The sequence below is a fragment of the Gambusia affinis genome, linkage group LG01, assembly GCF_019740435.1.
Source record: "Gambusia affinis linkage group LG01, SWU_Gaff_1.0, whole genome shotgun sequence".
Classification (NCBI taxonomy): Eukaryota; Metazoa; Chordata; class Actinopteri; order Cyprinodontiformes; family Poeciliidae; genus Gambusia; species Gambusia affinis.
The window spans coordinates 29,893,946-29,917,212 of NC_057868.1; the positions used below are offsets into that span (position 1 = coordinate 29,893,946).

At 38.0% G+C, this 23,267-nt stretch overlaps 3 protein-coding genes across 10 annotated transcripts in view; 1 reads left to right on the plus strand and 2 right to left on the minus strand.

Moving 5' to 3' along the window:
- LOC122837871 (glutamate receptor-interacting protein 2-like) overlaps window positions 1-5,767 on the plus strand; it is a 35,796-nt gene extending 30,029 nt beyond the window's left edge. For all 5 annotated transcript variants that reach the window (XM_044128170.1, XM_044128173.1, XM_044128172.1 and 2 more), the window contains exons 22-24: window positions 70-288; window positions 1,681-1,827; window positions 2,584-5,767. In XM_044128170.1, coding sequence (XP_043984105.1) covers window positions 70-288; window positions 1,681-1,827; window positions 2,584-2,781 — 564 coding nt within the window. In that variant the 3' untranslated portion in view covers window positions 2,782-5,767. The remainder of the gene's footprint in view (window positions 1-69; window positions 289-1,680; window positions 1,828-2,583) is intronic.
- Window positions 5,768-6,051: 284 nt separating this feature from the next.
- LOC122837970 (sodium- and chloride-dependent taurine transporter-like) lies at window positions 6,052-10,964 on the minus strand. The gene is made up of 3 exons (XM_044128196.1): window positions 9,805-10,964; window positions 9,520-9,690; window positions 6,052-7,612 (listed from the first exon to the last, which is right to left on the minus strand). Exons 1-3 carry the CDS (start codon window positions 9,871-9,873, stop codon window positions 7,457-7,459), a joined length of 396 nt encoding a protein of 131 aa, XP_043984131.1. The 5' UTR covers window positions 9,874-10,964; the 3' UTR covers window positions 6,052-7,456.
- A 590-nt stretch (window positions 10,965-11,554) lies between these two features.
- LOC122837937 (sodium- and chloride-dependent taurine transporter-like) lies at window positions 11,555-22,485 on the minus strand. 4 transcript variants are annotated; one of them, XM_044128177.1, is made up of 10 exons: window positions 22,160-22,485; window positions 20,408-20,637; window positions 20,174-20,308; window positions 17,893-18,127; window positions 17,263-17,395; window positions 16,612-16,746; window positions 15,280-15,383; window positions 15,014-15,138; window positions 12,977-13,089; window positions 11,555-12,025 (listed from the first exon to the last, which is right to left on the minus strand). In XM_044128177.1, the coding sequence occupies exons 1-10, from the start codon at window positions 22,168-22,170 to the stop codon at window positions 11,786-11,788; spliced, it is 1,461 nt and encodes a 486-aa protein (XP_043984112.1). In that variant the 5' UTR covers window positions 22,171-22,485; the 3' UTR covers window positions 11,555-11,785. The 4 variants fall into 4 exon arrangements, 3 of the variants coding, with proteins under 3 accessions (XP_043984112.1, XP_043984113.1, XP_043984117.1); XM_044128178.1 differs by lacking the exon at window positions 22,160-22,485 and adding an exon at window positions 21,651-22,134; XR_006371812.1 differs by lacking the exon at window positions 15,014-15,138 and having other exon boundaries at window positions 11,890-12,025; window positions 22,160-22,364.
- Window positions 22,486-23,267: the final 782 nt, after the last annotated feature.

Here is a 23,267-nt window from a genome sequence, read left to right on the forward strand (position 1 = left end):
TTATTTACTTTTTTGTTTTGGTTTACTAAATCATATTGAAATAATTCCTGTCCATGTCGACTCTTCCAGGCCTCTATGACAGGCAGCACTCTCAGTCTGTACCTGGAGGAGACCAAGACCAGTGAAAACTCAGTGTCGCTCTCTGAGATTAGTCCAATAAAGACGGAAGGAATCCACGGGTCTAAAAACAAAAGCCTGATCATGTCGACAGGAGCCAGAGATGGATTATCCAGGGCCAAAGGGGACCCCTCTGACATTCTGTCCCCTTCATCCCTGGCACTGCAGAAGGTGAATTGAGGATGTGCGCCTCATCCACAGTTGGAGAAGAAAAAGGCTTAATGCATGTTTACTTCTACAAAAGGCTTCATAAGATGAGTGAAAATGCTGAAAATATATCTTATAGTGCACTAACCCAAGTACTTTTACCAGTGGGATTTAAAACGTTGTTTTTAAACAGAGTAACTATTGCCAGTATTGGACATTAAAATAAATATAATAATAAAAAAAAATATATCACTTTATATGAATATTTAATAAGTACCCTATAAATTTGTTTTTCTGCATTATGAACCATGTCAAGATCTGAATGCAAACATACTATAACCTAAGTCCCCCCCATGCGTTGAGGCCTAATATAAATAACTCCCACCAGCACAGATGCTGGCTATAGAACATCGGACGTCTGCTTCGTTTTTACACATTTTTCCAAACAGAAAACGGGGGGCATGCAAACATCATGTTTCTGAGACTCTGCGCTGTCCACATGTTTTTTGACCCCCACTGACTGATTTCCACACAACCAAATATGTTTTCAGCGAAGCACCATCTCAGACCCGCTTGTGTCTCCTTTACTTCTTTTACAGTAACTGAACTAGGACAGGATCACCAGAATTAACAAATTATAGGAGCAAAGAAAACAGACTGGTATCACAAGAGAAGAGTCATGATTATTAAAACATGTTCCATCATTTCGATTGAAACGTTGCTAGGAAGGAAAAACGTGAAACAGGAATCAACCGTACAAATGAATAATAATAAAGAAAAACTTGCTACATCATAGCACGTGTTCAGTGTTGAACACTGATATGAAACAGTGTTCGACATCACCGCCAAAATTCACAAGACGCACAACAGGAAATGTTACACCAGGCAATGGCTCACACACACAATGTTCACATTATTATTATTAAAAAAATCTAAAAATCAAATTGCTTTTAATACAGTAAAAAAAAAGGATCTGGCAGCTTCACCTGAAACTGTGCGCAATGTATCAGCAATTCCCTGACACACCTGTAGCCGCCTGCCTCAGGTTATGTTTGGCTAGCAATAAAGAAACACATGACTGTCCTCCACTGAGTAATAATCCTATTTGGAGTTGATACAACTTTTCTCATGTCATGGAAAGTCATCTAAATGCCACCTTGAAGCTGTTGTTTGATTATGGATAAATCTGCTGTTCTTCCAAAGCAAAACACATAATTTGGAGGCATAAAGCTCTGGTTTCTCCAACTGTTTAGTGTTTCCACATAAGCTAAAGGAAACAAAGTGTTAGTGTCAGTCTGGAGTAACCATTTAGCCCAGTTTCCAGTGACTGGCAGTACACTGTCAAAATTGTTAAATTGAAATATTCCATACTGCTTCATATGCATGTGTGCAACTGTAATTGTTTCATGTTTGCAGGTCTCTGTAAGGAAGGATCCTGAGAGCCATGACTTTGGTTTCAGTGTATCAGATGGGCTCCTGGAAAAAGGAGTTTATGTCAACATGATAAGGCCAGACGGCCCAGCTGCACAAGCTGGTCTGAAACCTTATGACCGGATACTTCAGGTACCATTTCTTTTTGAACAGGTTAAAACCGTATGAGGGGGGAAAAAAGCTGAAATAACTTGGTGCAGAGCTCATTAGAATAATCGGCATGCTCTGCCGAGTCCGACAAACTTACTTAAATCATGTTGCTTTTAAAAGTAAACACTGCCCCATTAAAATACCATTTTTTAGCAAGACATGAGATTTTGATAATTTCACACAGTCCATACAACTTGAGTGGGCAAAAAACAAACAAACACGAAGACGGAAAATAACACCAAAAACTGCTACAACCTGATTGCATGAGTGTGTGCATTTTAAACTATACTGAGATACAGTTTCACTCTCTTTCAGCCTTCTATCATCTTCAGAAATATGCATAGCACATATTAACTCGCCACTATTTACTGTTTGTATCTCCATCCACATCGTCAACAAGCCCTGCCCCACCTAAAGCAGAGGTTCTCAGTTCTGGTCTTTAGGGACCACTGCCCCACATGTTTTACGTTGTTTGCTTCTGCCACAAAAACCTAAGTGTTTTATGTATATATCTTTAAATACATAATCAAATTGACAACAAACTGAAAAAAAAAAAATCAAAGTCCCGATGTGAAACTCTGTGTTTTTGCACTCTGAAAATGTGCTACTAGCTTAAAAAGATTTGAGAAGCATTGTGATGAGCTTTTAACCCCAAAGAAACAAGAAACACTTCACTTCAGGTTTAATGGGTTAAACAAATGCAAAGTTGAATGTTAATTGGTGGTTGTGGTCTTCCAGGTGAACCGTGTGAGGACCAGGGACTTGGACTGTTGTCTCACTGTGCCTCTAATTATGGAGGCCGGAGACTGCCTGGATCTGGTCATTAGCAGGAATCCACTGGCAGGCGTTTACACGGAGCTGCCCAACAACTGTGACGACCCCTCTAGCTCGCTTCTCTGCTTTGCCAACTACAGGACCAACAGCATCGCCCTGTGAACACGGGGATGAAAGTGGAACACGGCAGCGCTGGGACCTCACACATGCAACACACGTGGTTCAGTTTGTCACATTGTAGCTCTCTGACGGACCTTTACGCTCGTGTTCTGCACACAGGAACAACCACATTCTGCCTCAGAGCATTTCTCTCTCACTCAGCATTACACGACTGTTGCTTTTGGTCACTGCTGTGTTCAGATGATTTAGTTCTTTGGAGACTGAGGCTTCAGAACAGAGTCCCCTATCACTCCCTCCCTCCTGCCCCCCCTCCTCGCCAGAGGCGCAGACACATGGAGGGTTATATAACAGAAGAGTCATTGCTTCTGACGGGGGCCAGGACGTCAACGCACATGTCTTCACTCTGCAGGATCGCATAATGTGCACACTCACAGCTAAAGATCTAATATATTTAACGTTCCTGTTGCCACTGGTTTTATTTTCCACAAGGAATGCACTGATTTATGTGCATGGAAAGCACTAATATTGAGACACCAGGTGTTGGTGAGATCAAGGAACATTGCACTTATTTGAGTTATTTCAGCCATGGGTTGGCTCACTGCCTCGGTTTCTGGCCTCTGCTCAGCACTGGCTGCCCTAAAAAGCAGATGAGCCCTCGAATAGTCCTGAGCAATTTCTGATACCTGCCAACAACCCTATATTTTAATGCCACAAAAACACTTGAGGTCAATTGAACCTGTTTATGACACTTGAATTATGATTATCCTCTGAATCGTTCCAGAGTGATGTATGTGTGCACAAATGATTTCTTTTAATGTCCACTTCTTTTTTTATTTTTTTCAATATTTGCTTTTGTCACATTTACAAAGACATAGGTCATGTTAATTTTGCACATGTTCAAACACCCCTTCTTCATGTTTACTTTGTTTTTTTTTTCTGAAGAGTTCAAATTCAATTTTCACAACTTTTCTGCACAATCTGCTCTTTCTAACACAAAACTCTAAGGATGTATGCAAATCCTTAACATTTTCTATGTTCTTACAGGGAACTTTGTGAGAGTGCACATTTTTAGTTTAAAAGTAGGATGTGGTAATTCATTCTTTTCGTAATAAAACAAACGCACTGATCTGAAAGATTACATTAAGTCATGTGGTGGCTGGTGTGAATATGATATTAGTGTCCCATTTGTAGCAGCCTCCGAGGCAAATTTATAGTTGGGTCAGCTTGTTTCAGACTTATGAAATTTCAATGTCGATGCCTGTTTTAAAGGTTTTCTCTTAGTATTGCAACTTTTTTGTAAACTGTTAAATGCATTATGGTGTGCAGTGTCCTTTTTTTTTCTTTTTGTAAAGGTTTATAATGTTTCAGGATCTTTGTGCAAGCTAACCTGAATGTGTTTCTGTACTTTTATTTTTTTTTTATTTTTTTTTTTTTTATTCCAAATCTTCTGTGAATTTGTATGTTTTGGTCAAATTGACCACTAATATTTATTGGATTTTAATTTAGCAAGCAGTCCAGTTTTTTTTATTGTAATAAAGTTATAAAACTGTAATACAAGTGTCCAACTTTTAGAAAGTGTACTCTGTAACCCAATTATTCTGCAGAGCTGAAACAAATCAGTTTTTTTTCCTTTTTAGCCAAAAATGAATGTAATGATCTTTGTTCATGATTCAGTTATGTTTATCTATATGGAAACAGTTTTACAAGAAATATCCTTCAGTTGGCCAGTTACAAGACAACTGTATTGGATTTATAACAAATGTAAAACCAAATGAATAATGTATCCTAACCTCTGTTTGATTCAGATGAAATTGTGATCATCCAGTCATAAGTCTGTTAATTTAATACCAGTTACCAAATCCTTATTTCACTTGTAAATTTCAGCCACATATCTCAGATTAAGTAATAATGTATACACTTGAATCTAAAATGACTAGTTCATAGTTTTTACAACTGTGAATTTAGTTGTATAGGTGGTGAACTTGAAACATAAAAGCTTTAAATTTGTTCTTGTACTTCACTTATGGGGCAAGATGAAGCATGCAGGATGACTCAGATACATTATGATTAATGTTCACAGTAAATTTGAATGAACAGGAGTGATTCATTTGGCTAGCACCACGACTCTTCTAGGCATCTTTCGGGAGACTAAAGAAAAACAAAAGTAAACCAAACATCAAAGACAACAAATACACTGAAGGAATTTAGGATTTAATAATCACACGCAAAACAAATGCAAATTTCATACAAACAGATCTGGCATAATGGAAGTGAACTAAAGTATTTTTCCTTCATAGTAAAACTGCCCTACTAGTAAACTCTTAAATGAGACAAAACTGTTTCTGCACAGCTCGGGTACTGGGGAATTTGAATGAAAGCCGAAGAGTATAGAAACTAAAGACTGTCTTCTCACTTTTTCTTGTCATAGAAACACTAAGCAGGTTTATGTTGAGAACAGATGTCTTAATGTAGTGACACTGGTGTAACATGACCCATTAATCTAGTGGTGGTTAGAACTCTGGTAGGAGCATTTGGATGAGCAGCAGCTTCTGGAAGGATTTTATTTTTTTTGCTGAGACCATTTGAGACACAATAATATAATTTAACAATAATGAAGGTGAACACACCCATAAATGTTTCTGTGTCTTTTGATGGGAACCCTGTACTCTGGTGGTGTTTTGATATTAGTAGACTGATGTACTGTCTGAGATGGATTCAGAAACATATGCTACTTGTTTGTTCACCCTCATTAACTCCATTCAAGTACTGATATCGAGATCTTGTTTTAAAGTAGAAAAGGAAGAAACAAACCACTTGCCTTTTCTGCGTTAAAACAGACAAGTCTGACTTACCAGCTTCTTAAAATTATGGATACACATTTCGGCTGTAACTGACTGTACCTATGTAATAATACTAAAAAAAAATACAGTTGTGTTAGATTGTGTATAGGAAGAAATGTTGCAATATTTGATCATCAGAGTTAGGGTGAGCATGTATAGATGTGGAATAAAAGTGGTCCAAAGCTGGAGCTTTGAAGAACCCCAGATGTGATCTTTGTTTACTCGGATTTAAAATAGTCTTGGTTTATCAAGTAGAATCAGAACAAATTTAATAGAATAATCAACAACCTCATCCCCTTTTCCAGTCTGTCAATCAGAACGCCATGGCCAACTGTATTTCTGAACTCCAGAAATACCAACACAGATGTTTGGGCTGCTGTAGTCTGCTTGAGATGACGATTGTACCTCTATAAGTAATGTCTACTTTTCAAACAATATGTAATACAGAGTAAAGGAAACTGCGCACAAACAATCCAAGGAAAATATGTTTATTTTATTTATATAGACATGATGCAATATGCATCTTGAAGGGGATAACTTTGAGACAAAAAGAAATGCTTTGGTACATCAGAGTTTCCAAGTAGCAAAAGCAGCAAGATAATCCAGTGGCTCTTGCACACGTTTGAGGAAAACAATTATTTTTTTTAAGCTTTGTATCCAGTTGCATCAGCCAATCAGTCAAAATTATCATGTATTTTCAATGGGCAAAGGATGCAATTTATATGTCGTTGTTGCACACTGAAGAGGTGCAGTAAAGATTCTAGATGGTCTATCCTGGAGAAACACATTTCAGTAGATTCTGTGATGATGTTCAGGTGATGCACAGTGAAAAATTGTCAGAAAAAGGCATATGTGAATTTTTAACAGTTTCAATTCTAAAACACAAACACAGTTTAGTATTACAGGCTGCAATCCAGATGTCCCGTAGAGCAAACCTGCTGCTGAAATCAGCAAAATGGAGATAACTGTCAGGTATTTCAGAATAAAAGTAACATGACAAAACGACGTCTTCACAGAGCCCGCTAATGATTTTTTAAAAATCTGAGTATTTGATACAGTCCTACTCTGTCATTATTTTTAGCAGGCCAAAAACTAGATGCTCTGTGTCAAAGTTAATATCAAAAAGTTAAAAGCTAAAAACATTTTCTCTTAAATAAGAGAAAATTCTACATTAAAGGTGATACGACATAAAGTGCAAAGAAAGGTTTCAATAAATGCACTGGGGCTGACTAAGAAGTCACAGAGGCAGGATACACATACTCTAAAAACACCTCTTCCCTTTACTTTTTCTTTCTCAACTCTTTTTCTCTTTCTTTTAAAAATATTTTACTTTCTTTTTAGGCTGCATTTTTGTTTGAACAAGCCAAGGCCTTGTTTATTCTGTAACTGAAGGAGTTTATGTCCCATGTTGTCTCTGTTATGGTCTGAACAACTGAAATCTGAGAGCATTTTGTATAAGAAATCACAATCACGTGAATAATTTAGATAGTTTCAGTCATTTTTCAGCAAATTGCCCACTTTGTGACTTAAATTCATGAGAAGTGAGTTACAGTATTTCCTGTGCCTTCTTCGAATTCTTCATCTCCTCGGAATCAACAGAAAAGTAGTAAACATTGAACAGGTTCTATTTAAAAATACTGCTTTAACTGAGATCAGTGCGAACTACAGCAACATTTGTAACATTGTCAAAGTCAGTAGAGTAAAAAAAAATTACAAGAGAAAAACAATTATAACAATAAAATATATCTCTTAACAGAAATCAAACCATGATATCTCTAATACGAATATATTGGACAATGTAAACCTACCCTTATCAAAGTTAGCAAAATATAATAACACAGTAAGCACATCAATCTTATTCCTCTCACAGAGAGCGCTCACATCATTGTTTCTACAATGGTGTGAGTGGGCTTGATCAAGCCATTGTTCCCGTTCGGGTCCAGAGGCTGTGTCAGCTCGCTGCTCTTCAAATTGTACTCTTTCGGGCGAGAGCTCACGCCTGACTTTGCCGGGGCCGCCACTGCCTTGATCCTCTGGGAGGGGGAAGGAAACGAGACATTAGGCTAATGATCATCAGAAACAAGGGCTCCTTCAAGGCTCAAAGAGGCAGCTACTGAGTTTGAGACGTCAAACGTTTTTGGAAATGAAAGACTTCTTAGTTCAACACTGATCAAGACATTTTCATTTACCCGGACAACGATGGATATGTCTAAGAAGGTCTGTTTGAGATGAACATGTAACAATAGAATGTGACGTCAGGCCTATCTTGCCTATTAATATTTGACGGATTCTGTTCCAAAACCAAAGAGCCAGAGATGCAAAACATGTTGGTTAAAACACTTTAAAATGATATGCGTAACTATGATTGATTAACTACTGAAGCCAATCAATCAGTCTTGAACGTAACATATTTTAATTTTTGATAAGTTTATTTAGAAAGTTGCAAAAAAAGAAAACACAATCATTAGTTCCCTAAGATATGACTCAGAAGTCTTAGTATTTTACTTATTTATTTTATTTGTTTGGTTTTGCTTTTTGAACATTTTGGGGTTTGTGATTACTTTGGGATTCTGCCACTTACAGCCTTCCATATTTGGCTCTCTGTTTAGCTTTTAGCTTTGTTAGAACTTTTTTCTGTCTTGTTTCAAACTCTTTGTGCTAATTTCTCTAGTCATTAGTCATTTCCCCCAACTTCATTTGTTCAGGTCATGTACCCAACTGCACTACATGCTACTAATTAGTTGAACCTGATTCTCTTGACACTCAATCACCTTCCCAGCAGTTAAAAGCCAGTCAGTTTTGATGTCTCTCTTTGCAAGATCCTTCCATTTCCTCTCCATGCCCTTTTTTTTCTGTTGTCTATGATTATTTGTTGCCTGACTTTTACTTTCCTTCTGTGTCTAAATTGTTTTCCAGTACATTTTGGATTTTTTTTGTTGCCCATTTAAAAATTTTTAAGCCAATATTAGACCACCATTTTCTTGTTTGTTTGGATTCTATTCCACCGCATTTCATTCCCACATTCTGAAATGGGCTTTCCTTCCACTAAGCTTCCTATTAGTTTTCCATTGAGTTGAGGAAACTTTAGAATTTTGGAATCTGTTCAAAACCACTGCAGATGACATGTTGCTGTTCTATGCAGATACTCTATAGGAGTTGTTTGGAAATTATTCAAGCAGACTAATGAGTGACAGCTAATCTGACAGACTCTTGTATTCAGCTTCCTATAATATCCCTCACAAAAAAGCAAATGGTTAATATCTGTTAATATAGAGTTGCATTCTATGGATGTTAATATATCACTGTTAACAGTAATTAACAGTTTTAAATTATTGAAATCAGCTAAACCGTGGAGTGTCCAACTGATTAGCTGTTAGCCTTTTAACACCCTGGAGAATTTTTCACTTTCCACTTAAGTATCACTTAAATTATATATATACACATATATATATATATATATATATATATATATATATATATGGCCCGTGGAGGTCAAGACCTGCAATAAGTGGATCTTAAAATAAGGTTAATCAATATTCTGTGATTGGGTAGTAGAATCTCCATGGAAAGCCTGAAGTCTGCTAGTGACCAAAATTAAACAGACCAATACTTTTTTAGTGACAACATCTGTAATTCATCTATATAGCATATAAACTGCCTGATAAAGCTTGCTTATCGCCCGCTGACTCATACTAACTGGTTACTCATAATGTGGGTTAATCATTTCAAAATTCACCATGGAAATTTCCAGTTAGGAATCAAAACATTGCTTTATATTCAAACTTTTACTATAAAACGTGCTGGGGCTAATGTTTAGAAACTGAAAATATTTTTTAAATAAACTTAATAGGAGCTACAGTGATTGTCTTATGAGAAATTTAAAATGACATTTTTTTACACTGTTTCTTTAAAGTGTCGCTTATAAACTCAATCAGCTCACCTCTATGAGAGGTCCTTCTGACTGCAAGATCTTGATGACCATCACCATTGGGATGCAGATCATAGAGGCCAAAGCCAAACACCAGCCCAGGCCAATGGCCCACTCGGGATACTCATACACCTTGTTGTAGGTCAGTGGTTTGTACTTTACCAGGGAGAAAACAAAGCAACCCTAAAGGGAAAAAACAAAAACAAAACATGTTGCCTTAAGCAGAAGCTCTGTAGACTGTCAACATCTGTAGATGAATCCACATGGTTCTAATGAAGTCATATTTGTCTGTCTCACCATGCAGAGGACAGGAGTGATGAAGGTCCAGCTCCATTTCATCCACGGGTTTGGTCTGTAGCCAATCATATCTTCGACTGCATCGTAGAAATTATCAGCTCCTAAATGGTGCAAAGAAAATGTAATAAGCCATGAGCATGCTGTGTATTTCTGCTAAATAACAAAACAGCATTTGACATTTCTGTGCATTGTTTCTGATCACAAAGTGACCTTCATAACCGCATGCAGAGATTAGCACATTTATGGACCCTTATCTCTGCTGTTTACTATAAACTGCAGCACAATTTTTCCACTAGGTCATGTTTTGAATATATAGGCTATAAACAGTAATGGGCTTGTCTCAGGAGGTTATCAGCTATTTTCTCTGGGTGAACTTATAATGAAGTGATGAAGTCACCTGGGATGAACTTACAGCCATTTACCAGTGAGCTAAATGTGCTTGGTTGTATTTAAATTTTGTTTGGTAAAATTTTTATTTCTTTAATTTTTTTAATTTTATTACATTTGTGTATATTTGCATAAGACTTACTATTAAATAGCATCAAATAAATAACTCTAATTTCCATAATTGAACCCATTTTGTTAGACAAAGCAAAAAAGGTCGATGTTATCATAATGTCCAGTAAGTGAACAAATACACTAAAACACAATTACTTCAAAAGTATTTAGGAATGCTAAATATGTTTTTAGCATTCTGATTATTAGTCATTTCCCCCAACTTCATTTGTTCCGGTCATGTATCCATGTTAAGTTAATAAAACATAGCATGTTTTGTAAGTTAATAAAACACAGAGCATATTTCCAGTTAGGCTGATTCCTATAACCGAGGAGCATCTGTATCAGAAATTAATCACTTATTAATTTCTTCATAATTATTTGTTTAGTTCTTTTTTTATTCGATATAAATAGCCTTTTTTGTTTGTAAAAGTAAATCTTAAAGGAACTTATCTTTGAATAGTAGACATTTTAAAATGTGAACTGAAATGTGATTGGTGAAGTTGGAATTTGAGTGTTCAACCTCTGAAGTTGGAAGCAGATAACTTTAAAAAAAGAACCATCATTTTTTCCTCTATTGTTACTGGCAATCTATTTAGCTTGGCATTTGTTTGTTTAATTTGGCATTAGAAATTATTCATATTTAAATCCCAATGGACATTTTTGTATTTTGATATTTCATGCATTTTTTTGAATATCATGCAAATATTTTTTCTTATCATGTCCTTTGATTTTTTTTTTTTATGAGTTTTTATATCTAGTACAGAGCTTAGTGACAATGTTAAATTTTAGTCCAGTTAATCACATATTCTGTACATGACAAGTTAATAAAATGAGGAACATAAAGTTAAAGTCCGATCATAGGACTGAAATAAAGATCGTCTCATCTAGTCTGCCAGCAGAAATACAATTTACTGTAATGTTACATTTTTGTATGAATCAAAAAGTGTGCCTTTTATTTTGTCTTTTCATTACTTAACTACGATTTATTTATTATACACTCCTTCACTTTAAAAATCTTTACAAAATCATCTTCTAATAATAAATGTCAAATCTTTCTTGTAGAGTCTAACCCATGAAGTTTGTGAATCATCAACATAGCGGGAGGCCATATTTGGCTGCAACGATGCAGTGACTAAGTAAGGATTGAGATACACATATTCTGTACATGACAAGTTAATAAAATGAGGAACATAAAGTTAAAGTCCGATCATAGGACTGAAATAAAGATCGTCTCATCTAGTCTACCCAAAGTCATTTTATACCTTGTTCAGTGTTCTGTGTGGTCAATATCATCATACTACAGCAAACTTGAACAGATTTTTTCAGAAAACCAATAACAGTCCTCAGTCTGCTTATGTCACTGAAAAATACAGCAACTTTCCTCTACTCCTGATTACAAGAGTAAATCATTTGTGAACAAGATTCACTACGAGTCCAAGTAAGACTTGAGTCTTGACAGCATGAATCTGAGTTTTGAGACTGTTCACCACAAGAAAGTCAAGTCTGAAGTTTTGGATTTTAGGATCAAAACGCCGTTCAACTCCAAGTCTGAAACTCGGGTCACAGTCTTTGGGATGACACTTACTTTCGTTACCATTGCGAGTCCAAGGAGATAGCTCATGAGACACATCCCTGCGATGAAGATCTCTCTGCGGTAACCTTTTCTAAGAACAGATGGATAGAGATCCACGATGGATGTGATCTGTCCTTCCACTTCAACAAACTGTTGGGACAAAGACTGCCATGAAGTTTTCAGTAAACACAGAGATTAGAGAAACAAAGCTGTTGTTGTTGAGCTGCAATGACAGTTTAAACAAACTCCCCCCTGCAAACATGGTTTGCTACAAGCCTGTCAGCAGATAAGAACAATGGATCAGTGTCTCAGACCACTTTACTGTTGACATTTCTAAACAAAAATTCCCAGAGGGTCTTGATGCACAGGAAAACATTAATTTGGTGTAAAATTCCAAACAAAACCTTGTTTGCAACAGTGGCAGTAAAACACAATATGTAGCATTCAGAACTGCAAATCTGCATGACATCCACCCACAGACAGTCACACACAAACACACACTGGCCCCAATTCTCCTATGAAAATAGCTGCACTTGCATGAGCATTTACATGTACTCAAATTTAGAGCGTCGGTCTGATCTCGCTCTTGGCTGACCATGTGCGGGACTGACTTAGTACAGGGGTAGAATTGCACTTGGAGGCAGGAAATGTGATACAGCTTGAGAAACCCTCGGGCACGCATTTGTGTTTTGTCAACTTGGATTATCTTGTCCTAATCAAAGCTCTGCCTTTGCATCAAATGTGGAAGATTTGAATGCCTGCCATTGGGAGGAGCTTTACAAACATTATGTCTGGAGGAAAAGGTTGGTCAAATGGGCATATATATTCAGTTTTTATGCGATCACATCAGGGCGTTAAAGCTGTTTTAATCCTTCCACGGTGAAGTTAAGCAGGGCAGTAACGTGCATTTTGTTGGAGGATCAGATATCTGAAACCTTAACATGTTAGATATGAATCAGAGAAATGCTGTATGCGATTTACACTTCGGTCCAGGATGAAACAATCTACAGGACCTCACAGGGGCAGGCATCAAACTCTGGGCATCAAACCAGTTAACATAATTATTCTGCTCACTGTCTCAATGATTGTAAACATCCTTACCTGGCTGTCGAGGCCCAGCAGCAGCAGCATGATGAAGAACAGGATGGCCCACAGGGTTGGCAGTGGCATCATGGACACAGCCTTAGGGTAGGCAATGAAGGCCAAGCCAGGACCTGGAAGGAGAACAGAGTGGGGACAGGGAGAAGGGGGCAAAGGACAGGATTAACACTTATATCTCACTACAGGCTGACTAATTAAATGATTATATTGTTCTCTGGAAATATGCTTTTATTTTTTTTTTTTTTTTACCAAAAGCATAAAAAATATGGCCTCCTTCTAGAAGTATTATTAGTCAATAATTAAGAAATAAATCATATGCAAAATAAGACAGTGCTTGCAGGGGCTCTTCATGTTAAAGTGTCCCCGGCATGTTAATGCACAAGTCAGTTTTGTGTTTTATGTCTTACATTCTGCATAACTTTCAACACTGATATTATGCGCCAAGTATCTAATGCATGCTTATTTGTAACCTCTTCTCATTATCTAGCACAAAAATGATTGACATTTATGACTTTCTATGCAACATTCTATGAGTCATGGTCTCTCCTTCAGGGTGACTTCACTGCTATCCAGTCTGAACATTAGTTCACATTTATTGCATTTGACATTTGTCATTTTCTATGCTGCATACTTACTGTGAGCAATGGGAATGAAAAGAATCTGATAAGGCACAACTTAAATACACCACTTCAACAGCATATTGTATTTAAGGCATCAGATACAGAGTCAGCAATTGAACCTCATTTGAACAGACAAGCAAAAAGCACATATGTTTGCTTTCATCAATCATTTTTTTCATGTGCTTTGATGTGTAGATTACAATGAAATCACAAAATTATTATATCATATCACTGGCAAAATTTGGTTGAATCTCAAAGCCAGTGTATTTATACGTAAACAACATCAGGCATACTTTAGCACATCACCTTTACAGCTCATGTACTGTGCCTTGCAAAAGTACTTAGACAACTTGAATTCTTCACATCTTGTCTCGTTACCATCACAAACTTCAAAGTGCTTTATTGGTATTTAAAGTACAAATTAAATTGGAAGGATGCATGTTTTGTCATAACAATCTGAAACGTGTAGTGCTGCTTTGTTTTAGGCCTCTCTCTGTCAATACTTTGTGGAACTTGAAGTTTTGCACGTATTGAAACTGAAACTTTGTGAAATAGCTCAAGATCAGTCAGACTGCAAGAAAAGCATCAGTGAGCATCAATTTGAGACTGTATTTGTACTGCATTGATTCCACCAGATTTTATTTAGGTGTATCGCACTAAAATGTACATAATAATGATGCAGGCCGCTCTTCAAGTTTGTAAAAATTTTAAAAACCATGTATCCTTTTCCTTCCACTTCACAGTTAAGCGTTATTTTGTGTCTGTCACATAAAATGCCAATAAAACACGTAAGATTCATTGTGTAAATCCACAAGTTGTGAAAAAGTTCAAACTGTTTGGACAGTTTTGCGAGGCACTGTAGAAAATACAGAAAAACAGCAACAAATCCAGTGGCATCCACCTCAGTAGATCCAAAGCATAGAGAAAGAAATAGGTTTACGTAGCAGTGCTGCTGGTCCAAAATATCAACCTCAGGGTGCAAGTTCCCATGAACAGCCAGATTCATTCAGTACAAAGCCAATCTTCTTAGCAGTGTCCACTGGTCAGAAGGATATGGAGTTACTAAATTGCACAAGCAGGATTATTGTGGGACAAGCTGATGATGGCGCTCCTTATTGCAGCAATTCATTGTGTAGCTTAAACACACAGCAATTGACCAATGCGATGTTGTTTATCCTCAGTAAACGGGGGACAAGCCATTTTATCTTTGAGGGTTTTATTCAAGGAGTGTGCAATTGCCGATACCTGTACTCTCTAGCGTCATTGTGTCAGAAACTGTGACAAAACACTACGGATTACTCTCTTTTTTTCTTTCCTTTAAATTCGCCATGGAATTTTACATTTCCAATTGTCTAATTGTTTTTCTTTCGGCAGCAGCGCCCACCATCACTGCTGCCATCACACTGGACCCTCGTACCTGACTCTGCCACATCGGCAATGTCCACCCCTTGCTCTTGTGCCATGAAGCCCAGGACGGAAAATATTGCGAAGCCAGACACAAAACTGGTACCGCTGTTGAGGCCTCCCAGCAGCAAACAGTCCCTATGTCACACATATGTCATGGAGGTTGTTAATGAACACAGGTGGAACTGAAGTTCCCATTTTCTTTTCACGCAACCGACTCTGACAGAGCGTCGCTGTCACTATTACAGTCCTGCACCTCCCAGCAGAAACCCTGCTCACCTGTAGCAGTTGTATCTGTACTTGTTGTAGCTTCCCAGGGACGTCATGGCACCCAGGCATATCGCGTAGGAGAAAAAGATCTGGGTTCCCGCATCAATCCACACCTGATGGGACAGAAGAGATGTATGTCATTAATGTGATGGGAGGGTATAATAAAGTTCTCTTGGGTCTCGAGATATGATTCCCCTAGAAGATGAGCTTTAGAAAGCCTTGGAACTACTAATAAATATTATTTCAAAATGATCATAAGAGATTCTTGCTCCTTTAATGGAAAACATTTTAGCACAATACTGTTTTCTATTCTGTTACTTTCACTTTCACTTTTTTTGTTCTACTAAGAATTTGCCCCTGTACTGTTCCTTTTCTATGCTGTTTTGTTAGAAAGGCGTGTGCTGAATACCTGTAACACAATTTGAATATTGGTTTGTTTGGACTTTGTTTGAAGCCTTCGCTTGTTTGTGTGTTTCTTTTTCATAAGTTTCATTATTGCAGTGTTGTCAGCTGTGCCCGTGTCTATGTCTATTGTGACTGCTGACAGCTAATTAAGTGGTGCATGTGCGGTGCTCTTGTTAATGCCGCCATGGGCACTGGCACTTCCCTGAATATTACATTTTCTAGATCCAATCCAGAAAAAAAAAAAGAAAGACAGAATTTCAACATAGGTAATGGTTGCGCCATCGCCAGCCTCTAGCTCAGATTGAATACAGCTGCTGTACATAAAACACTGACCATTGCAGGAGTAAAATGTTTACATAACCAGCACCAACTCTACTCGGGTATGATGTCATCCAATATCAGAACTTCAAAGAGGAATCAAACGATGCATTAAACCAAGAAATGCACCAATAGATAGTACAGAAATCAGAATCTTCCCTTGATTAGGTATCAGAATAATTATTTTTCACTTTTTAAATACGAAAAAACTGAAATCTTCCTCCATATTGGTTGATAAACATTGACTTACAGCATGCACTGTGATGTACATTTTGAGTTGAATGAAAATCAAATGGAACTTAGAGCTTTGATCAATAAATATATATATTTTTTTATTTTCTAATTTTTCCTTTATTTGTCATTGTCCCTGGAAAAATAAGCTGCTGATCAAATCTGAATTGTCAGATTAGCCCTAAAAAAAGATATGCGTACCTCTGAGGAAAAGTCAGACTACAACATGTCTTATGATTTTGTTGCAATATATTTCTATTTGTTTCCAGTTTTTATGCTAGGATGTAAGAGGAACTATGAAAAAAAATGTGTAAAATGATGTACAAATGTAAAAAAGGTTGCATTAATATCCATCTCTGATTATAATGGGATGTGTTTGGAACCTACCTCTGGATCCTGGAGACGGGTCAGGTCTGGGTAAAGATAAAACTTTATGCCCTCAGCTGCTCCAGGTAGGGTCACTCCACGCACAAGCAGAATGATTAGCATCAGAAACGGGAAAGTTGCTGTGACGTACACCACCTGCACAGGACAGAGACATTTTTTGCTGAAAAACCTCTTCAACAGACAGTCTGGTAAACAATTCTTAGCATACAGGGGCATAGACCCTTTTTTTTTTTTTTACCTATGCCTCTGTGCCCTGTAATTAACTCATATGAAACTCTACACTTCCTCAACTGGTGTTTTGTCAAAACATTTTATGGCTGTGCAATCTATTGGAGGATTTAGAGGTGCAAACAGCTCTTAAGTTAATAATTTTCTTCCTTTCCACCATAAATGTATTTCTTTCATCCAGACAATAAAAAAACTGGACAAATCAGTAACACACATCTGTTTACACTGCAGCCTGACTGATGAAAAAGTAGCTTTCAGGCAACCTAAGGGTTGGTGTCTGATTGATCTTGTTCCCAAAGCATGTGGTCTTTCTCCTTTTTCTAAGCAACAGTGTTTTCTTGCTGGCAAGGGTACAAAAAGACCAAACAGCATCCAGGCAACACACTAACTACAGGATGTGTGTCCACTTGCTTCAGAACTTACTTTCCCAGTGGACTTGACCCCTTTCCAGATACAGAAGAAGCAGATAACCCACACTGCCAGGAGACACAGGGCTAAGTCCCACTTTAGGGGCCCAATGTCCTCAATGCCGGTGGAGAGACTGAGGACGTTGCGTCTGTAGAGGAAACAAGGGTGCAGGACAGGTTAGCAGCAATGCAAGAGATGTGACACAGCAGGTGTTATTTTTAATAAACACTCAAGTATGTAGGTTAGCTTTAGAGGGATATTACGAGAAGCTAATTAAAAGTAGAGGAAAGGATATCAAACAGGCGCATGCCCTGGCCTTCCTGTGTTATTCAACAGGTCTAGCATAGGAAACAATAGAGTGCAAAAGCCTTTGAAGCTGAAGCGCCAATCATATTTAGAGGTGTGAGGAAGGAAATACAAAATCATTTTTTATTGCGAGAATTTAGTATAACTTGTTGCAGCTTCATTATGAAAATATATGGCTGAAAACTGAGAACATTGCAGAGCTATGTTGTGCAAGAAATGAGCCTGGTCAAACATATTTACGCAACAAAGATACAGAGGCAGTGTTACTTCAGTTTATTCACGTGCATGTGCATGCATGCGTGCGTGCGCAAGCTAGCTACTCTGTCAGGGAATACTCACTCCCAGAACTCGGTGACTGGGGAAGTAAAGTTAGTAATATTGGCCGCCAGCCAGAGGGTCTTGTTCTTGCGTATCGTGTCCTCCACACAGTGTTCTGTGTTCCACGGCTGCTTGCATTTCGCCCAAGGAAGCTCGGGTTGAAAGCACTGAAAGAGGTAGTAGAGTCCCCAGGCCAAGATCACGATGTAGTAGATGTTCAGAAGAGAGACGATCACGATAGAAGCGTAGCCGATACCTGCAGGATTTTCAAAGAAGCATTTCCTTACTAAAAAAATCTGCTGAAAAAAACTGCACAGGATAAATCTATGTTTTAAAGCAGCTTTAAAAAAAAAATCCTTTGATATTGGCATCGAAAATGTAAAAAGTGTGAAATAAATATAGATACAGTTACTTCAGGCCATATTTCAGGGAAGATAGGAAATAATCACTTTGGTCACAAACTTCTAATGCGATAAACACCTTCAGATTTTTCACCATGAACCATTGACAGACTGTGATTTATCACGTGCTTTGTTGGCCATAAAATAAAACAAATACTTAAAATAAGGAGCATAATTCTCTAAGAAGGAGCTGTCCTTTCCAAGAAGTTACCTGCATGTCTTTTTTTATTTTTATTTTTTTATCTAAAGCCAACTTCACAACTTCTGGAATGTTGCTGAAGGGTATTTATTCATAATCCTGATCCAAAGACTGAACACTTTTCTAAACAACAATCTGTGATATGAAGGGGTGCAGGATGAGCTTTATTTAAACTCCAGCAGCTGGCTGAAATAGTTAACTAAAAACGGAGGTAAATGTCCTCAGCTTGAATGGACTTTCAACTGTAGAGTCCTTGGTGTATTTCTGTTATTTTTAGATGACTTTGGTTCAAACCTGAACACTGAACTCTCCAACCAACACCCCACCCTGTCTGTACTTATCCACCACTCTGAAGTATTTTTAAACTTATCTTCTCTGTCACTCCCACACCCACCTCCTCATTCCCGCATGCCGATTTCAAACTGATGAATAAGTTTGTGCCTTGGCAGGTGTGCCTGCACTTGACTTTGTGTAGAGGACCTGTGGGGAAAATCCTTGATTCCCTGTATGCTATGAACAATAAAAACAGGAAACATCTGATTGCTTGCTTCAGTCTTTCTGCATCCGTAAGACACAGTGCTGTGTGTTTGTTTTTCCGTTTTATGCAATGTTTCTCATGTGGACATGACTAACTGTGTCCCAGCAGCTAATGGGGCGTGGTGTGCTACTGCTTCTCTACAGCTGTCCCTCAAAGTTAAAAGGAGCCACATAAATGTAGCAAGAGGACAAACAGTGTGCACAAGGCACATGCCAGTGTGAAATTCTCACAGTGTGACATCCGTGAGTAAAAATACTGCAATATACCATTTTGCGCTTGTGATCTTTGTAGTGAAACCCAAGTAAAACAATCTGAAAGTGACTGGTTAATTAGTTGGGTTATCGTCTCATATAGCTGACCTGCATTCAGCTGCTTAAATTGGCTGGATAACATTGTCCTTTTCTGACATTAAAAGAAGTTTAAACCTTAGAAGCAATGTGAAACCATTACCTTTAAAGTCTTTGGTTTACTTTGACACAACTAACAACAACTTCAGAAAAGGGCTGCAACAAATTATTATTTTATTATTATTAATATTATTGATTTTAGTAATTGATTATTCTATTCATTACTATGATGAATAATTTGATTAATCATTTCAGCTGTGTTTTAGAACATGCAGTATTTATGATTTCCCATAACTGTCTCTACTCACTGAAACTCCATTGACTTCTTGTTTTTTGGTTATTTAGGATTGATCAGTCTCTCTTTGTCCTTATCTAACCCGACTGCCCATCTCTCCACCTTAATTTCACAACCGGACAGAAAACAATGTCGTCTTTTGTCTATTTAATACAAACACAAAGGATTGCTCAAGGATACAAAGAGAAACAAGGCAAACTGAGCCAAGAAGATGCATAACAGGAGATGACAGCAATGCAAAGAAATGTGATTCATTTTGCTCACAGTTCATTTGTAAGGTAACTATAAACAAGATGCTTCATGTTCAACGAACCGAATTTAATCTATGCTTTGAACATTACTATGGACCAGCATGAGAAAAAGAATGAAGAATGAGTGCAAGATTCTTGGAAAAGGTTGGAACTATATGGATGTTCTGAACCAATTTTTTGAATACACAATAGATCGCCACCTAAAGGGACATATGCACATAATTGAGTTTTCTGCGGGTGTGGATGTGTTTGTTTGTGTATTTGGACCAACCAGTAAAGATGGGGCAGAGCTTGGCCCAGCAGGTTATCCCCCCCTCAGAGGTGTACTGACCGAGTGCCACCTCCAAGAAAAACACAGGCAGCCCACCTCCGAAAAGGAAGATGAAGTAGGGGATGAGGAATGCACCTAGGAGAAAATAAAAACAGAGGAATAATGTCAAAGTAAGCCATCTACTTCACTACTTCCGATGAAACCCCACAAAGTCCAATCTGTATCTGAACCTACCTCCACCATTTTTATAACAAAGATAAGGAAATCGCCACACGTTTCCTAATCCAACAAAGCCTCCGGCCACGGACAGGACAAAGTCGAGCTTACTGGCCCACTTCTCCCTCTGAGGAACCTTTCCTTCAGCCTCATCCTCAGGTCGGGTGCCTGGACTCTTCCCAGGTGAAGGTTTGAGGGTGTCCTTATGGAAGTCCTTTAGGCATTGGAGCTTCTCTTTTGATGCCATGCTGGGGAAAATGAAAGGAAAACATGATAGACAAGGAGTCAATGAAAGGAGACTCAGAGGTGAGAGGGATAACAGCAGACAGGGAGCTGCATTAACACAGATAATACTGTTCCCTGAATGCCTTGCAGCAAGCTGTGTGAGCACATGAGATGCAGAGCAATGCTGGTAATCTCTCTAATCTGAGAAACCAATGTATGAAGGTCATTCAGACGGAATATTGTGAAGTTTGAGGAAGAACAAAAATGAATCAGCAGAATATTATTTGGCCATCCCTCATAACTAACACCATCTCACAGTGAAACTGATCCAAAGTATTTTCTGGAACATTATTTAAGATATTCAAGTCAGGATACTGTGAATGAGGGGGAAATAGAAAAGCTTTTAGTACCTAGCTTGAACATGAAGGGAAAATATCTCCTGCTCGCAATGACTTAGGCCAATTTTAAGCTGTAAAATATTCCTCCCACATCCCCAAAGTAGTGATTGCTTTCAGGAAGCTACTACAGCTTAAGTTCACCTTAGTATTTACACTGTAAACCGCCTTTCCAAGAAAGACAAGCTTCGTTATTCCTGACCAGGGTGTCGGATTTCCTCACATGATCCTGACTGTGGAAAGAAACCTCAACAAGAAGAGGCAAGATTGAAAGTAACAAAAGTTCTCAGCTCGATTAAGGAATAAAAAAGGGATGCATAGGTTATATTCAAGGTTTCTTTAGAGAAAAACGAAGCAAGGGAGACTTCCTTCTCTTTTGTCACAAATACAGAAGTCAGCAGGGCAACACTAAGTGCTTCCTCTTAACTCAATGTTTACCACCAAATGAATGTCAACTCCGGAAACTCAGACAAAAGAGCACATTCAGCAAAGAAAAGCAAACAAGAAGATGATCCAACCATAAACTAATGATAACTTGAAACTGCATTTCTATAAATAGCACAAAAAAATAATCATTCAGTCAAAAAGCAATTATCCCCCCTCTCATGAATGGACACTTTGACCAGAAAGCCAGCTCTCACATTCCCACTGGGATCCCTGTGCCTCCTTGGTTAATTGGCACTGCGTTCCGCTTCGTGTCCCGTCATTTTCAGGGATTTCTCCCTTTTTGTTGTGCATGACAAGTCAACTCGAACCGCTTTGCATTCTCAAACCTGTTTACGTAACTGGATCAGTTCTTGCATAGACTCTGTTTCTCATCCTGTTTGCTTTCCTCCTTATCCCTTTCTCTCCGTTTCCACTCGCCTGCTCAGTGTGTACGCCTCCACCTGCCTGCTTGCCATTTGGAAGCTGTCAGAGAAGACTTAGTACAGGCCATCTCTGTGACTCAACTCAGATTTGATTTTTTTTTTTTTTTTTGACTGTACCAACAGAAAGACATTATAAAGCTTGAATTCTTTCTTTCAGTCAAAGACAAACTAACCATTTAACAAGCAGCATAACAAGCAACTTCTTTTAATTTAGTCTATTTTTAACTTACACAAATAGGAAAAAGACCACATGCAAACTCAATAAAAATACAAAAACTTACATTTCCTTCATGGCTGCGACTATGTATAGTGATCCTCTCTCTCAGCTGTCACCATTCCTCTGTACTGAATGCCTTTATGCACACATGGGTCACAAGAAGTGGAGCTGACAGCACAGCCCGCCCCTTGGCTAAAGACAATTAAATCCAAAGTAGAGATTGGATGCAGCGGTAGTGTGACAGTCAAGCCAGGTACCAACGTAGGAGACTGTAAATTTCCACTACTCACTACCCTCAAACATATACACACACCCATACACACAGTGCAGAGTGGTGGTGTGGAGGCTGGGTGAGTGAATGTCTCACAAACAGACACACACACACACTTCTTATTCATGTTGAAGACAGAGGACATTTCAGAGAAGAAGGGCAGAGCTGCTCCTTTAATGTGGGTGGACTTTGATTTATGATGTGCTGTAAAAAAAACCCCACAAATAAATAAAAAAAGAATGCCCTGAGAGTTTGGGTCTTTTCTGCACATTCTAATAAACAGAAACACTAAACTTTCATATTAATCCCTTCCTTTACGAGGCACAGTTATAGCAATGCCAGTTTTTTTTTTTCTTCTTTATCCGTGCTCTTGCAACATGTGTTATCTAGGAAATATAAACAAGGACTGTATCAACTTATAACAAAACCTAATACGGTAATGTGTCCTCTCTGTTTGTCCATAGTTACTGCTCAGAAAGTTCACAATGACTGGCTATAGTTTGCTGGCATGTAGCAGTCAGTTAACGGCTGAAAGATTCCTCTGCAGGCAAGGTTAGGCAGCAGAAATTCAAGCTTAAACACCTCTAAAACAGCATATGCCCAAGTCATTGTGATACATTGTAGTGGAAAAGTATTTTCCTCCTAAAGCTCCTTTGAGCTTTTCTGTTTTTTTTTGCTTTTTTTGTCTTTAGTGCTTCAGATGATTAAACAAGATTAGAATCAGAAAACACGAGTAAACACAACATATGGTTTTTAAATTATGATTTGACTATTTAGCAAAAAAACAAAAAAACTTGTTTAAACATAATTTCTTTGTGATTTAGTAAATTGTTTTGGGAAGCTCAGGAAAACTTTAGAAGTCAATCCGGGGCCTGAATGTTTTCAAACCTGCAGCAGTGAA

Coding starts and splice junctions, on each gene's coding strand:
- LOC122837970 (XM_044128196.1), bottom strand. CDS start 9,873: ATGATTGGCTACAGACCAAACCCGTGGATGAAATGGAGCTGGACCTTC. Junction 9,691..9,804: donor TCACTCCTGTCCTCTGCATG/GTGAGACAGACA, acceptor TTTTCCCTTTAG/GGTTGCTTTGTTTTCTCCCT. Junction 7,613..9,519: donor CAGAAGGACCTCTCATAGAG/GTGAGCTGATTG, acceptor TCCCCCTCCCAG/AGGATCAAGGCAGTGGCGGC.
- LOC122837937 (XM_044128177.1), bottom strand. Junction 20,309..20,407: donor TTGTTATAAAAATGGTGGAG/GTAGGTTCAGAT, acceptor ATTTTCTCCTAG/GTGCATTCCTCATCCCCTAC. Junction 18,128..20,173: donor GCTCTGCCCCATCTTTACTG/GTTGGTCCAAAT, acceptor AAAATCCTGCAG/GTATCGGCTACGCTTCTATC.